At 36.8% G+C, this 18,086-nt stretch overlaps 1 protein-coding gene across 7 annotated transcripts in view; it reads right to left on the minus strand.

Moving 5' to 3' along the window:
- Nucleotides 1-18,086, minus strand: part of DOCK3 (dedicator of cytokinesis 3) — a 561,701-nt gene that overhangs the window by 334,979 nt on the left and 208,636 nt on the right. For all 7 annotated transcript variants that reach the window (XM_045079409.1, XM_045079404.1, XM_045079422.1 and 4 more), the window contains exon 4: nt 11,120-11,175. In XM_045079409.1, coding sequence (XP_044935344.1) covers nt 11,120-11,175 — 56 coding nt within the window. The remainder of the gene's footprint in view (nt 1-11,119; nt 11,176-18,086) is intronic.

Below are 18,086 nucleotides of genomic sequence, written 5' to 3' on the forward strand. Positions count from 1 at the left end.
TGGCAGGATACAAAGTCAATGTGCAGAAATTAGTGGCTTTCTTATACACTAATAATGAAAATACAGAAAGGGAAATTAGAGAATCGATTCCACTTACTATAGCACCAAGAACCATCAGATACCTGGGAATAAACCTAACCAAAGAGGTAGACTACAGTACACTCATGAAAGAAATTGAAGAAGACACAAAATGATGGAAGACCATTCCATGCTCTTGGATTGGAAGAATAAACATTGTTAAAATGAATATACTGCCTAGAGCAATCTATGCTTTTAATGCCATTCTGATCCAAATTCCACCAGTATTTTTCAAAGAGCTGGAGCAAATAATCTAAAAATGTGTATGGAATCAGAGGAGACTCTGAATCGCTAAGGAAATGTTGAAAAAGAAAAATACAACTGGGGGCATCACGTTACCTGATTTCAAGCTTTACCACAAAGCTGTGATCACCAAGACAGCATGGTACTGGCATAAAAACAGACACATAGACCAGTGGAACAGAGTAGAGACCCCAGATATGGACCCTCAACTCTATGGTCAAATAATCATTGACAAACCAGGAAAAAATATACAGTGGAAAAAAGACAGTCTCTTCAATAAATGGTGCTGGGAAAACTGGACAGCTATATAAAAATCACTTTTGAATTTCCTCTCCAATGAAGGCAGAAGTTATTTTAGCAAATATACAAATAAAAATAAAAGTGCCAGAGAGGGGACACCTGGGTGACTTAGTTAAATATCTGCTTTTGGCTCAGGTCATGATCTCAGGGTCCTGGGACAGAGCCCCACATCTGGCTCCCTGCTCAGCGGGGAGTCTGCTTCTCCCTTTCCTCTGCCTGCCACCCCCCTGCTTGTACTTGTGCTCCCTCTCTCTGAAGTAAATAAATAAAATCTTTGGGGAAGAAAGAAAAAACAAACAAAGAAACAAAAGTGCCAGAGAAAAGAAATGTTACACATTAACTAGTACTTAAGTTGATGCTGTTCTCATGGGTTTCTTACAGTGCACATGTATGCGCCTATGTATATCCTCTCACACACACTCACTCCACTTTGAAACCAGACTCCTTAAACCAGAGCAGAGAGGCAATATCCCAAAAATAATAAAATGCAAATAATTCCTGGAACAGAACATACGAGGAGTGTATCACTGACGTATCTGTAATACTTGGTGTCACCCTCTTAAAATAAATTTAGTCCATTATAATTTGAACCTAGACACATTTTTCTTTTTTCCTTTCTGTTTTATTGGTTTCAGAGGTAGAATTTAGTAATTCATTAGTTGCATATAACACCCAGTGCTCATTACATCAAGTGCCCTCCTTAATGCCCATCACCCAATTATTTTTCAATTAAACTGAAATTTAGTTAGTGACCAGTAAAACTGACAGCTCCTAAAATTACATAAGCTGGCTATTCCTAGTTTAAATCATGACACTAATTTCCCACAATTTAAAAATGAAAAATACTTATAAGTGTTTCATAATGTAATGATGTTATTACATAAATGTGCGGAAGTGACCTCCTATATATTGGGCCTTACGCTATTTACTTCTTCCGAGTAAGGGAGCACCATTAACTCAGAGCCCACCAGTGCCAAAATTTTATACATCCAACTGCTTTTAGTATAACCTAAAGAAGCTTATTTTTAGCCATTTAGAGTTGTCATTTTACATTAATGAAGCTGCACTCAGTACCTGCTACCCACAGGCTAGACAAAGCCCAGTACTAAAAAAGACCATAAATTGCTGTTGTACTATAATGCTCTCTGACCCAGAGATTTCTCATCTTTCGGATGAGTGATATAATCTCACTTACCTTAATTATGCTAAGTAAATAATTATTTTACTTAGCATAATTAAACTAAGTAAAATAAGTCAAGCGGAGAAAGACAATTATCATACAGTTTTACTCATATGCGGAATAAAAGGAATAGTGCACAGGGACAGGGAAGGAAAACTGAATGGGAAGAAATCACAGAGGGAGAAAAACCATGAGAAACTCAGGACCCTGGGTAAAAAACTAAGGGTTACAGAAGAGAGGGGGGTTGGGGGAATGGGCTAACCAGGTGATGGGTACTAAGGAGGACATGCGTGGTGATGAGCACTGGGTGTTATAAGCAACTAATGAATCGTTGAACACTTCATCAAAAACTAATGATAACTGGCAAACTGAACATAAAAAAAAATTGAGGTCAGATGAGTAACATAATCTAGACACACAAATTCCTTCTATCCCAGGGGTTCCTGTGCCCTCTTCCTGTTATAGGGATGACTCTGCACTGCTGTCTCTGGGAGGTCTCCAGCTGTGAGGGACTTACCTTAACCTCTCAAAGCTCTACCTAAATAAATCTCATAATGTGTTCCTTACATTTCATAGTCATGTCTTTTTTCTTAACAGCCCTGAAATCTTCAAATTTATTACAATTGTATATTTTTTCAGTGAAACTTTACAAAGAGTGATGACTATACTTTAACCATTTTAGGAGAAAACCCAGATGTCAAGAAAAATTTTAAAAGCTAACTGAAAAATATGAAAAATACAAAAGCTCCCTTAAGAAATTTTTCACTGATAGCCTCATCAGGTAATTTCATGTCCTGTCAACCAAACAAAAAACAAAAAGTACTTCAGCACAAATGTGACAAGTTTTCCAAGAAGCAGATGATATACCTTACGAAGCATCAAGAGCACAGGGTCATCTTTCTCATAGGTATGGCAGAATACAATTAAGAAGGCACATGACAGAAGCACAATGCATGTTCTCTGATTGAGAAGCCCTTGCTCCTGCCTAATATTTACTAAGGTAGAACCCCAAGTCCCAGTCTTTCTAATCTTATCAAGCCCTGGGACAACATGCAGAAGAAATATGAGTGTTTTAATTCACAACACAACCCATGTAGTATTCCAATCCAAAATCTTGAATCTAACCAGGAGAAAACATTTAGACAAATACAAATTGAGGGACATTTTGCAAAACAAGTACCTGGGCACTTCAACAATGAAAATGTCATAAAAGGAAAAAAGAACAGACTTATCAAAAAGAGAAAGGACCTTAATAAATAAAAATCACATGTGAGAGAGGAGAAATCACAACCAACACCACAGAAATACAATTACAAGAAAATGTTATGAAATATTACATGCCAACAAATCGGACACCCTGGAAGTAATGGATAAATCCCCAGAAACATATAAATCACCAAAACTTGAACAGACCAATAACCAGCAAAGAAATTGAATCAACAATCAAAAATCTCCCAAGAAACAGAAGTCCAGGGCCAGATGGCTTCACAGGGGATTCAATTAAACGTGTGTGTGTGTGTGTGTGTGTGTGTGTGTGTGTGTATGGAAAATGTGTGCTTTATTTATTAATAATCTTATCCTAAGTATCCTCTCCTAAATTGTTCAAGAAACAATTATGTTGGGGGAAATTGGAAGGGGAGATGAACCATGAGAGACTATGGATTCTGAAAAACAATCTGAGGGGTTTGAAGGGGGAGGGGTGGGGGATTAGAGGTGGGAGGTGGGTATTAGAGAGAGCATGGTTTGCACGGAGCACTGGGTGTGGTGAAAAAATAATGAATACTGTTATGCTGAAAATTAAAAAAAAATCTTTAAAAAATATTATGTAACAAAAGTGAATTCTATACCCAGAAGACAATTTCTTAAGGAACCAGCACAACTGTCAATTTCCACTTAGTAACAGAACCCATTTACACTGAAACTTTATAATCACTTACTCTCTTTTTTCCCTTTTTTTAAATTTAAATTCAATTAGCTAACAGATAATACATCATTAGTTTTTTATCTGTTTGTTCATTTGGTGCAAAACAGTGGTTTATTAAAGACGGGGACAGGACCCATGGGCAGAAAGAGCTGCTGCAACAAGGTTGTGACGGGTGCTGACTATATATTATGAGGAAGTGGGGAAGGTAAGAAAAAGGGAGGTTTTCAAAATGATTTTCATGTTAAAGGCTCACAGGATACCAGAGGCCTTGCCATTGTCAAATTAAGGTTGTTTTTCCTTCTAGCAAGGCATTAACATGAAGATAGTTGAGAGCTTCCTAGAGGAAAATTATACTCTTCCCCCTTCAAGTATCTGTCAATGGGCTATAGGTTATAAGGACATTTAATTGTATCTACATTTCCTTCTGGAAGCTAAATTATTGATAGAAATGCTTTGTTCTTGTAGATTGCTAAGACATTAAGTTTTTGATGTAACATTCAAGGACTCATTAATTGTGTATAACATTCAGTGCTCATCACATCATATGCCCTCCTTAATGCCCAGCACCCTGCTACCCTTTCCTGACACCCACCTCCCTTTCCGTAACCCTCTGTTTCCAGAAGTCAAGAGTCTCTCATGGTTTGTCCCCCTCTCTGATTTCTTCCCATTCAGTTTTCCCTCCCTGTCCCTATGACCCTCTGTTTTATTCCTTAGAAAGAATTAATACCTATTCTTCTGAAATTGTTTCAAAAAATAGAAATGGAAGGAAAACTTCCAAACTCATTCCATGAGGCCAGTATTACCCTGATTCCAAAACCAAAGAGCCCACTAAAAAAGACAACTAGAGACCAACATCCCTGATAAACATGGATGTAAAAATTCTCAACAAAATACTAGCAAATAGAGTTCAACAGTACAATAAAGAATCACTCACCATGATCAAGTGGGATTTATTCCTGGGTTGCAAGGTGGTTCAATATTTGCAAATCAATCAAGGTCATATACCACATTAATAAAAGAAAGGATAAGAACCATATGATCTCAATAGATGCAGAAAAAGCATTTGACAAAGTACAGTGTACATTCATGAAAAAGCCCCTCAACAAAATAGGTTTAGAGGGACATACCTCAATATAATGAAGGCCATACATGAAAAACCCACAGCTAATTTCATCCTCAATGGGGAAAAACTGAGAGCTTTTCCCCTAAGGTTGGTAACAGGAAAGTGATGTCCAGTCTCACTGCTGTTATTGAACATAGTACCAGAAGTCCTAGCCATCAATTGGACAACAAAAAGAAATAAAATGCATCCACACTGGCAAGGAAGAAGTCAAACTTTCATTCTTTGCAGATGACTTGACGGAGAGAACCCAAAAGACTCCACCAAAAAAACCTGCTTGAACTGATACAAGAATTCAGTCAAGTTGCAGGACACAAAATCAATGTACAGAAATCTGTTGCATTTCTGTACCAATAATGAATCTTTTCTCTAAAAAAAAAAAAAAAAATTTTTTTTGAGTATAGTTGACACAGAATGTTACATTACTTTCAGGTGCACAACACAGTGATTCAACATTTCTATACACCATGCTGTGCTCACCAGAAGTTTTGTCACCAAACAAGACTTTTACATTATCATTGACTACATTCTTTATGCTGTATCTTTATTCCCCACAACTTATCCAATCTGTAACTGGAAGCCTAACAATACTTAATTCTTGACTGGATCCTATACCAGTCATACCCTCACCAAAAAAAAGCAAACAGACAAAAACAGCTGTAAAGGACATTCTTAGGAAAATTAGGGATATCTGAATATGAATTAGATATTTTGTAAGCACTATTTGTATCATGTTTAATTTCTTGAGTATAATAATTATACTGTGATTATGTTAAAGAATGTCTATTTTTCTTAGAAGACACATACTCAAATATTTAACAGTCAAGTCTCAGAATGTATAAAACTTACTTTCATGTTAAAAGCAGGGCTGAGAGAAAAAAGTGAGCTCAATATGGCAAAATATTGGTAACTGGTAAATCTAGGGGAATGGATATGTGCTACTTACATTATTCTTGTAACCTATAGATTTGGAATTTTTCAAAATAAAAAACTAGATAAGAAGATGACAATTTTTTTTAAAAAATTTAAATTCAGGTTAGTATAGTATAGTATTGGTTTCAGGAGTAGAATTTAGTTATTTGGCACTTAGATATAACACCCAGTGCTCATCACAGAAAGTGCCCTCCTTAATGCCCATCACCCATTTAGCCCATCCCCAAATAATGGGCAACCCTGTTTGTTCTCTAAAGTTGAGTCTCTTATGGTTTTGCTTCCCTCTCTGTTTTTATCTTATTTTATTTTTCCTTCCCTTCCCTTATGTTTATCTGTTTTGTTTCATAAATTGTACATGAGTGAAATCATATGGTATTTGTCTTTCTCTAACTAACCTATTTCCAATCAGATGATTTTTTTGAAGATTTATTTAGTTGAGAAAGAGAGAGAGAGCAGTGGGAGGGGCAGAGAGAGTGAGAATCTCAACCACACTGCCCACTCAGTGAAGAGCCCAATGTGGAGCTCCATCTCAAGACCCTGAAATCATGACCTGAACCAGCCGAAATCAAGAGTGCGACACTTAACCGACTGAGTCACCCAAGTGCTCCAGATAATTTTTTAAAGGGACTATGCAGAAAAATTATACCCAAACCAAGTATGTTGCCATCTGCCATTCAGTTACAGTTTAAGGGCCAGAACTTGAGATTACTGTTTTCTATTTCCTCTTTTTTCATTTTCTCTCAAATCTCTTATTCCGGCTTTCACTCTTACCACTCTACACTGTTCCTAACAAGATCTTCAATCTTATTCAACTTCAACAATACCAGATATATTTGATTAGTGTATCCTGTAAATAGTTTATTCGATTGGTTTCCAAGACACTACTGTTTGATTACCTACCTCCCTGGCCACAACTTTTCAGATTCTTTTCACTGATTTTCCTCCTCATCTTATCTTTAAACACTAAAGTTCCCCAGTATTCTGTCTTCACTTCACTTCTTCATCTATAGTAATTTCTTTTCTGTTCTTATTCAGCCCTGTAGCTTTATATGTCATTTGAATGCTAATGACTTCCAAATCTATGCCTGAAGCTCCAAACTTTCCCCAGAACTCCACATTTATGTAGTCAACTGCTTACGTGACATCTCCACTTGATTAAGAGTCATTTCAAATTTAACACGTTGATCCTAAACATGTTTGATCCTAAAACTGAATCCTTTTATTTCCTCCCCAAAATATATCCCTTCCCAAACTTCCACTTTTCAATGAATGGCAACCATATCCTCATAGTTATTAAAACAAAAAATCCTGCAGTCATCTTAAGTTCCTCTAGTTAGGGCACCTGGGTGGCTCAGTGGGTTAAAGCCTCTGCCGTCAGCTCAGGTCATGATCTCAGGATCCTGGGATTGAGCCCTGCATCAGGCTCTCTGCTCAGCGGGGAGCCTGCTTCTTCCTCTCTTTCTGCCTGCCTCTCTGCCTACTTGTGATCCCTGTCTGTCAGATAAATAAATAAATCTTTAAATTCCTCTTGTTTCCTCTACATGCTCAGCAAATCCTGTCAGCCCTAACTTCAAAATATATACTACCCCTTACCACTTCTTATCACTCCAGTGGATACATGAATCCAAGTTACCGTTTTGTCTTCCACGGACTACTATAATATTCTACCAAATCTCCCTGCTTCTGACCTTACCCCACTGTAGTTCTGGTCTCAACAAAGCAACCTAGAATAACACTTTTAAAATTAACCACATCCCTCCTCTTTCTGAAAGTGGCTTCCTGGCTCATTCAATAAAAGATAACACCCCTGATAAGGCCTACAAGGCCTTGTAATATTTATCACCTGCTGCCACTCTGGACTCCTCTCCTTTTACTGACCTCACTTCCACACACTGTAGTCAAACCATCTGCCTTACTATACCTGAAAAAGACAGGCACACTTTGCACATAAAGGATTAGAGTATAGATAAAGCTCATGAATTAACAGTATTTAAAGGCTTGGAACAGGAAGAGGACTCTGAGAGGAATAACAAAGGGGGGCCCAAGAGGAAGAATGGAAACAAGAATAGTCATAGAAATTAAGGAGGAAAAAAGACACTAAAAAGAGATATATCATCAAGGTAATATTTATAAAAGTGGAGGGAAAAAGATAAAGGAGAATTAACTTATAGCAGGGAACAGAGTAAAAATACCATACATAAAAAAATAGGAAATACACTAACCCATTATAGTTGCTATTTTTGGATGGCAGTATCAAGTGTTTTTATTTGTTCCTATAACATCTATTGTGTTTTCAGAAGTTTATACTTTTGCCCACATACATTTGGTTGGGTCCTTTATCCAAAGGCATGGCCCTACATATAAGGTATATTCCTTTAGGGATCTCAACAGAAGGCCCAAACTTTTTACCAAGGTCCCTATAACTTTCCAGTTCTTGAACTCTAATATTTTTCTCACCACTCAGCCACTAAGTGGCTGGTAAAGTATACTCATTTTGCTAGTTGTACACTTCCACTAAGATTCCTTGAGTTTTATACAGCCCAAAAGAAGCTAGAATTCGTTCAATTACTTAGGGGGAATTTGTAAGCAGATTAAGGTCCTAATTCTCTGAGGTTTTCTACTCTCTGGGTTTTAACCACTTACTTCTTATTAGTCTCCCTGAGAGTTCCAAACTTCAACATCTATTTCCTCATCCCTGAAAAACTACCACTTTCTGTTTGGGATCTGTTTGCTGCACCACATCAGAGCGAGCTGAAAAATTCTCTGGGGGGGGGGGGGAAGCCAAAGTAAACATGCACTCTTCTTCCCATATGAAATCCCCACTCCTTCAAGAATCAAAGTTCTTCAAGATCCTCCCTACATTTGATGAAGAGAAAGAGAGAGAGAAAAGCAAACTAAGAAACAGACTCTTAACTATAGAGAACAAACTGATTACAGAGGATAAGTGGGGTAGGGAGATGGATGAAACAGATCATGGGGATTAAAGAGCACACTCGTTGTGATGAGCACTGGGTGTTGTATGAAATTGCTGAATCACTAAATTCTGTACCTGAAACTAATATGACACTGTATGTTAGCTCTTCAACACCAGAAGGCAGTTTTTAAAAATACTTTCTTCAGACTTTAGAAATATTATTCTGGAAAATCAAAGTGCAGGAGATTTGTATACTGAATTGATCTTATGTAGCTTTCTAAGATGTACATCAAAAAGATAGTTTCTCTGCTTCCTTGGAGAAAGAATGCTTCCCACAAATATGGCTCCCTTGTATAACTCTTTAAGCCATATCTCCTTTGCCTTTCTGAAACAAACTGAATCTAGGTATGGATTTTTCTGCTAGCAAAGTAGTCCCCATTTCCTTTACAACTATTATAAATAGGAACGTTGCTTCTGGATTTAAGATGAGTCCCTTGTTATCAGAAATATATGATTTTTTTTTTACCAGTCTTTTCCTTTTTATTTAGACATCTGGTAGGATGTGGGGTTTTTTTTTCTTTTTTTCAAATTTCTTTTCAGCATAAGAGTATTCATTGTTTTTGCACCACACCCGGTGCTCCATGTAATCCATGCCCTCTCTAATACCCACCACCTGGTTACCCCAACCTCCCCCCACCCCCTTCAAAACCCTCAGATTGTTTTTCAGATTCCATAGTCTCTCATGATGGAGAGGAGAAGGGAGTTGAGGGAAATTGGAAGGGGAGAAATGTATGATTTTGCTGGCATTTTCTGAGGCACTGTTTCTTGATCCCTAAACATTCTATCTCCTTTTCTCATCTCACTTCCATGTAGTTTCTGCCACATTTCAATTTTCTTTATTCCCATTATTAAACTAAGTGTTATTAAATTAGGGGTATTATTTTTGTGTTTCAAGGTGAGCCATTTACATTCATGAAGTTATTTTCTTAGTACTTTTAGAAATGCATGCCTTCATGATCCTTGTCTAGACACTCCCTTTTCATTTTTACACAACTTCTATCCAATCTTGATGGTTTTGGCACTTCTTACCTATAAATTTGAGGTAATAGATTATATGCTGCAAAGGTTCACTAAAAGGATTTTCAAGTTTCCTGTCTCTACATTCTCATGTCTGGTATTTTATAAAAGAAGAAGAGGAACAATAAAAAGTATTCTGGTCATGCATTCATATTAGAATCTTCTTAATTATAGTCTTATTATGCTCAATAACAAATTTTATCTTAGAAGGCATACCAGTCATTTACTAATACCTCTCATCTCTAAATCCACCCTTCTAAGCACTGATGCTGAGGCTGGAATTTGCCAACTTTGCCTCACAAGCTTCTTTGTCTGGTGGGGGGGCACTAGAAAGATACTGTGGAAAAGGAAATAAAAAGTGTTACTGTGGTTTCTATAAACCATTCCACCAGAGAAAGTTGGTTCCAGCCTCCAGTTGCTTTTGACATTCCCAGAAACAACTTCACTGCCCTTCGTCATACATATCAGCAGCAGCCATATGATTTCATCTCCTCAGAATCTGCGCTCTAGTGTCTCAAGATCCATCTTCTAAGTTCCTGAGTTCTGGTACTCCCAACCCATTACCTTTTGTTCCCCCAGCCATTAGAGTATAGACTTCTTTCTGCAGTTATTATTTTGGGTTGTATTGACATTTCCTTTTTTTTCTTTCATTTTTTCAAACATGTGTGTTTGAAACTCCCTACATTAAATTCTAATTATAAAGTAAGTTTCTCTTTTCCTGACTCAAACCTAACTAAACTCTGATGCTTTCTCAACCTCTGTTCAAAAACATTATTTCTAGTACCAAAAGCTATCATATATAATTTCTTAAATTTTATATTTTAAAATGATTAATTTTAAAAATCAAAATTTTATAGAAGCATATATATTTATATTTATTATACACATAAATATATATATATATTTATTACTTTTAAAATTTGGACATGACAGTAAAGAATTTCTAAAAATCACTCATAATATGAATGTACAAAAATAAAAAATGTTAACATTTTGATATATTTACATCTTGTCTCTCTTCTATTGGAGATTGCACTTGTTACCCTATCAGAAACTATTCTCATAATGCAAATAATTGTAAAAGACATGCTGCATGCATAACTGTTTTTATAAAATTCACAACAATTCAGGTTACTTTTCTAGTATACAAGAAAACAGATTAAAGTTGTCAGTATTTAAGAAATAGTGTGGCCTCAGAATTATATGATATATAACAAAGCAACAAAGCAAATTTATTTTTGGCAGGAAAACATCCTAACAACATATTTTATACTACAAACTAAAAAGAAAAGGGCCTTCCTTTGCAACTTCTAAAATTTATAAATAAATTTAGTAAGGCCAGCTACTCACCCCCTATTACTGACAATTGCCTTTTTCAAGTGAATGTAATTTGCAGGAAAGATCCCCTGTAAAAGAGAAAAGATTTCCCATTAGAAAATGAAATTCGTGATTACCATCTCAAATATATTAAAATAGCAGCCGGATTTCAGCATGGAAATACTCTATCAAAAATACAGTAGATAGGGGTGCGTGGGTGGCTCAGTCGGTTATGTGTCTGCCTTAAGCTTAGATCATGACCCCGGGTTCTGGGATGGACCCCTACATCCGGCTCCCTGCTCAGCAGGGAGGCTGCTTCTTCCTCACCCTCTGTCTGCAGCCCCCTTGCTTGTGCTTGTGCTCTCTCTTGCTCTCAAATAGATAATAGCACTGTGTAGCAACCACTTTGCATATTAAGAATGCAAAGATGCACAAACTATATACATTATATAGGAATTTAATTGTCATTTGCACTCAGAGTCCATCCTCAGGGGAAAACTGTGATCTTAGGCAACTACCAAAAAGACTTTTTAAGTTACAGATTGGAAATATTCCATCTAATCACTCTCAGGATATAGACTTATATACAGAACTTGGTATGTACCTATAAAACCAACAATATTACCTAACCAGCTAATATCACCTATGTTATCCAGCTCTGAGCCGGAGAAACAATTCTCAGACTCTGGCTCACATTTACAGTCACAAGAATGAATCAATTTAGAAGTTTTTATAAACATTTCTTCTTTTACTCTTTCATTATAGAGTTTCCATTTTCATATTTGCTATAATTTTATTTTAATTCCTAAAAGATAAAAAGTGAATTGTTTTTAGAAACAATTAAGTTTTCCAATCAGTGCTTCATTCCTTTTCCTGATGTATGAAACTCCCTTCAAATAAAACACAATGGTCTAAATTTTTTATATTCTCTGGCCTCCACCACTGCCAATAATAAATCTATATGAGACTAGGCCATCAGCAGCTGGACTTTATAGTTTTCAATGTACAGATTTCTTACCTCCTTGGTTAAGTTTATTCCTAAATTTCTGCTTGCTTTCACTGCTATTTTAAATAGACCGTTGCCTTCCCTTTTTCAGATATTTCACTGTTAGTGAACAGAAACACAGTTAAATTCTTTGTGTTAATTTTGTATCCCGTAACTTTACTGAATTTTTTTCTTTCTTTAAAGATTTTATTTATTCATTTGACAGAGAAAGAGAGATCACAAGTAGGCAGGCAGGGGGGAGGGAAGCAGGGTCCCCACTAAGCAGAGAGCCTGATGCAGGGCTCAATCCCAAGACCCTGAGATCACTACCCGAGCCAATGGCAGAGGCTCAACACACTGAGCCACCCAGGTGCCCCTTTACTGAATTTTTCATTGGTTTTAACAGTTTTGGGGTGGAGTCTTTAGGATTTTCTACATATCATATGCAAGCACATACAATTTTGTTTCTTCCTTTCTTATTTGAATACCTTTTGTTTCCTTTTCTTACCTGCTATTCTGGCTAGGACTTCCAGTATTCTGTTTAATAGGAGTGGTGAGAGTGAGCACCTTTGTCTTGTTGCTCCTCTTAGAGAAAAAGACTTCAACCTTATACCATTGCATATGATATTAGCTCTGGACTTGTCATACCACGGCCTTTCTTATCCTGAGGTATGTTACTTCTAAACCCAAACTGCTAAGTTTTATCCATTAAAGGATGCTGCATTATGTCAAATGCTTTTTCTGCATCTACTGAAATGATTATAAAATTTTTATCTTTCATTCTATCAGTAAGATGTATCAAATTTATTAGTTTGATAATGTTAAATCATCCTTTCGCCCCTTGATATGATCCTTTAAAAGTGCTGTTAAATTCAGGTTGCTAATATTTTGTTGAGAAGTTTTGAATCTGTATTCATCAGGGATATTGTCTTTGGTTCTCTTTTTCCTTTAGTGTCCTTATCTGGCTTGGGTATCAGGGTATTACTGGCCTCATAAAAGAGTATGGAAGTGTTCCCTCCTCTTCAGTTTTCTAGAAGAGTTTGAGAACTGGTACTGACTCTTATTTTTTTTTAAGATTTTATTTATTTATTTGACAGAGAGAAAGATCACAAGTAGGCAGAGAGACAGGGGAAAGCAGGCTCCCTGCCGAGCAGAGAGCCCAATGCGGGACTCGATCCCAGGACCCTGAGATCATGACCTGAGCCAAAGGCAGAGGATCAACCCACTGAACCACCCAGGTGCCCTGGTATTGACTTTTTAAAGTTTAGTAGAATTCACCAGTAAACTCATCAGGGCCTGGACTTCTCTTTGTTAGAAGATTTTGGTTGCTCATGCAATCTCCTTACTCACTACTTAGATCATTAACGGTTTTTTTTATTTCTTCCTGACTTATCCTTATATGTTTCCTTATAATATATCCTTATAAACATATCCTTATATGTTTCTAGGAACTCACCCATTTCCTCCAGGTTATCCATTTTGTTGATATTAATTTGTCATAGCATTCTCTTATAATCCTTTCTATTTCTATGGTATCGTTTTAAATGTTTCCTATTTCATATCTCATTTCATTTGAGTCTTTCCTTTTTTCCCTTAGTCTATTTCAGGATTTGTCCATTCTGTTTATCTTTAGGGGGGAAAAAGCCTGTTCTTAGTTTTGTTAATCTTTTCATAGTCTTCTGGTCTCTATTTCACTTTTTCCACTCTGATATTTCCTTCCTTCTGCTAAATCTGAGCATAGTTTTTTTCTTCTTTTTCTAGTTTCTTGAGATGTAAAGCTGGGTTGTTTATTTTACATCTTTCTTTTTTCATATTGCAGGCATGTATTACTATAAAATTCCCTCTGAAAACTGCTTTTTTAAAAAGATTTTATTTATTTATTTGACAGACAGAGATCACAAGTAGGCAGAGAGGCAAGCAGAGAGAGAGGAGGAAGCAGGGTCCCCGCTGAGCAGAGAGTCCAACGCGGGGCTCCATCCCAGGACCCTGAGATCATGACCCGAGCCGAAGGCAGAGGCTTTAACCCACTGAGCCACCAGGTGCCCCTTAAAACTGCTTTTGCAGCCTCCCATAGTATACTGTTTCCATTTTAATTTGTGTCAAGGTATCTTTTTATTTCCTTTGTGGTTTTTTTTGACCACTGGTTGTTCAGAACTGTATTGTTTAATTTGAACATATTTGTGAATTTTCCAGTTTTCTTCCCATTATTGATTTCTACTTTCATCCATTGTAGTCTAAAAAAGATATGTAGTATAATTTCAATCTTCTTAAATTTGCTAAGCCTTGCTATGTGACCTGTCATAGGATTTATTCTGAAGAATGTTCCATTTTCAGTTGAGAATAATGTATATCCTGCTGTTGGTGGATGAAATGTTCTATCTACTTCTGTGAGGTTTGTTTGATCTAAAGTAGAGTTCAAGTCCAATGTCTGTTGATTTTCTGTCCAGATAATCTTACTGAAGTCTCCCACTATAATAATCTAATTCTCCCTTTAAATCTGTGTTTAATACCTTTATTATATATTAATATATTAGTTTCTGATGCACCTTTATGAATGATATATCTTCTGGTTGAGTTGATCCTTTTATCATTATATAAGTGATTTCTTGATCTCTAGTTACACTTTTTGACTTAATATCTACTTTACTCAGTGTAAGTATAGCTACTTATGGTCTCTTTTGGTTTCCACTTGCATGAAATATCTTTTTCTATCCCTTTACTTTCAAGCTATATGTATCCTTAAAGCCAGAGTAAGTCTCCTATAGGTGGCATGCAATAAGCTGGGCCTTGTTTTTTAATCAATCCAGCCACATTAGGTCTGTCAGTTAGAGAATTCAATCTATTTACATTTAAAGTAATTATCGATAGGTAAAGACTTACTAGTGCTATATTATTATTTCCAATTCTTTTTTTTTTTTTTTAAGTGCAAAATGGTGGTTTATTAAAGCACGGGAATAGGACCCGTGGGCAGGAAGAGCTGCTGCCCTGGGTTGGGAGGGATGGCAGGTTATGCCTTGCTTCTTTCATCTTTTGCTGCCTTCCTTTGTGAAGTTCCACAGTGATATGTTTTGATTCCCTTATCTGTCATCTTCCAGGATTCTGCTCTAGGTTTTGCTTTGCGGTTACCATGGTTTTATGTAACACATCTTATAAGTCTATTTTATACTCATAACAACTTAACTTTGATCATCTATAAAAACTCTACCCTTTTACTCTCCCCTGCTTTGATTTTGATGTCACAATTTACCTGTGTTTGTATTTTATATTTTAAAATTACTGTAGCTATGTTTTAATACTCTCATCTTTTAATACTAGAGTTAATATACCATCATATCATAGTATTAGAGTATTCTAAATCTAACTACATAATAACCTTTACCAGTGTGTTTTATATTTTCATGCTTTCATGTTCTTAATCAGTGTTCTTTCATTCAGCTTGAAGAACTCCTTTTAGCATTTTGTAAGGCAGGTCTAGTGGCAAATTCCCTCAGCTTTTGTTTAGTTGGGAAAATTTGTATCTCTCCTTCATTTCTGAACAATGGCTCTGCTAGGGAAAGTATTCTTGGTTGGTGGGGCTTTTTTTTAATTTCAACACTTGGACTATATTACCCTACTCTTTCATAGCCTGTATTATTTTTGCTGAGAAATCCACTGGTAGTCTAATGGGGGGGGGGGTAGTAACCTCATAAATTACCACCTTTGTTTCTTTTGCTGCTTTTAAAATCTTTCCTTGCTGTGACTTTGAGAATTTTATTATAATGTGTCTTGGAGGGGATTTCTTCATGTTCAGTTTGCCTGGTGACCTATGAAGACTATGAACTTAGATGTCCAAATTTATCCCTAGATTTGAAAAGTTCTTAGTCATTATTTCTTTAAATAGGTTTCCTGACCCCTTTCCCACCACCTTCTCCTTTTAGAATTCCAATGATTCACAAATTGGTCCCACTGATATGTACCACCAATCATGAAGTCATTCTTTTTTTTTTTTTCCAAATTAGAGCCTTTTTATTCCAATAATCCTAGCAAAATTCATGGGTTTTTTGTTGTTGTTGTTGTTTGGATGAGAATGTCTTTGTTTGTTTGTTTGTTTTTTAATTTATTTTTTATTTATTTTCAGCATAACAGTATTCATTGTTTTTGTACCACACCCAGTGCTCCATGCAATCCATGCCCTCTCTAATACCCACCACCTGGCTCCCCCAACCATCCACCCCCCACCACCACTTAAAACCCCTCAGATTGTTTTTCAGAGACTATGGACTCTGAAAAACAATCATGAAGTCTTTCTTTATGCTTCCTCATTTTTTTCTTCTTTTCCAGTCAGGTTTCCTCTGACTGTATAATTTCAAAGTTCCTATCTTTAATTTCACTGATTCTTTCTTCTGCTTGATCAAACCTACTGCTGATGTGCTCTGCTACATTTTTTTTCCATTTCATTCACTGGATTCTTCAACTCCAATTTGTTTGGTTCTTTTTCATTATTTATCTCTTTGATAAAATTGATAAATTTTTATATTGTTAATGTACTGTTTTCCTGATTTCACTAAACTGTCTTTCAGTGTTTCCTTTAGCTCATTAAACTTCCTTAAAAGAGCTTTTTTGAGGGGCACTGGGGTGGTTCAGTCATTAAGTGCCTACCTTCGGCTCAGGTCATGATCCCAGGATTCTGGGATCAAGCCCCACATCAGGCTCTCTGCTCAGCGGGAAGCCTGCTTCTCCCTCTCCCACTCCCCCTGCTTGTGTTCCCTCTCTTACTATATCTCTCTTTGTCAAATAAACAAACAAAATCTTAAAAAACAAAACCAGCTTTTTTTAAATTCTTTATCAGATAAATTGTAAATCTCCATGTCTTTGGATTCAGTTACTAGAAGATTATGTGGTCCTTCAGTGGAATATGTTTTCTTGTTGTTTTTTTTTCTTTTCTTTTTTTAAATTTAAATTCAATTAGCTTCCTTGGTTTTTCATGTGTCTTGGAGTTCTGTGTTATGGTCTTCAAATTTGAAGTAGTAGTCACCCGTCCAGACTTTACTAACTGCCAGCAGGGTAGAAATACCTTTCATGTTCCTCTTTAGAGATTCTGTAATTTCTCAAACCTCCCATGAACCTGCTCCATATTTCTTGCTCACTTTTGTGGAAGAATTCTTCAACATGAATGCTTTCTATCAATTCTACAATGCACCAGGCTGAGTGCTGACAGGGTTCTCTTGTGTCATCCCAAAGGTTGCACTATAACTCAAGTTTGTGGTCTCTGTACTACAGATTCTGCCTGCTTTCCATGTGTATTCAATAACAGTCTTCCAAAGCTTGCTCTTGCCACCATCTTAAAGAGCATGTACAGTGAGCCAGCCACAGCATAAGGGACATAGGGGATGGCAGGTAGTATGAGGCACAAAGCACTGGGATGCTCATGGGGCAGTGGGGAATCCAAAGGTGGGACTTTCCAAGCAGTAAATGGTGGGCTTTTGATGGAGTCTGATGTACAGGAGGTTCTGTGTCTCTTTAATGCCACCCAAAAATCCTATGCGCGTCTTTCTACCTCTCAGTCATGGAACTCCCAATTTAGTACTCTGGAGAGGACAAGACAGAAATGAGCCTCTCTGGAAGCATCTGCAGAACTGGAGAAGCTGGATCCTCACTCACATGCACTCTTGTCTTCACAGGAAAAATCATGGGCCTAAAAGGATTTCCTCTGGCCTTTATCTGTGCTGTCTTGTGGTAAAGTTGATATAGGTAAAGTGAAATTTTTCCTATTCACCACTCCAATGTACCCAAACTCTTACTTCCTGCTCCAAGAAAGTGCTGGGTCTTCACCTATAGAAACCTAGACATCTACAAAGTTTCTCTAATCCAAGGGACATTGTCTTCAGAAGCTCCAAGATGACAAAAGGGTCACTTCAGGATACACATCTGGGACTGGGATCTATCTGCCTATTACCCAATGCACAGGTAGGTGAGACTTCTCCTGGATCCCTTGTTGTATGATGAAGGATGCTACAGGTCCCCAAAACACTTTTG

This window comes from Mustela putorius, unplaced genomic scaffold (assembly GCF_011764305.1).
Source record: "Mustela putorius furo isolate JIRA1106 unplaced genomic scaffold, ASM1176430v1.1 tig00000095_pilon_pilon_pilon, whole genome shotgun sequence".
In the NCBI taxonomy this organism is placed as follows: Eukaryota; Metazoa; Chordata; class Mammalia; order Carnivora; family Mustelidae; genus Mustela; species Mustela putorius.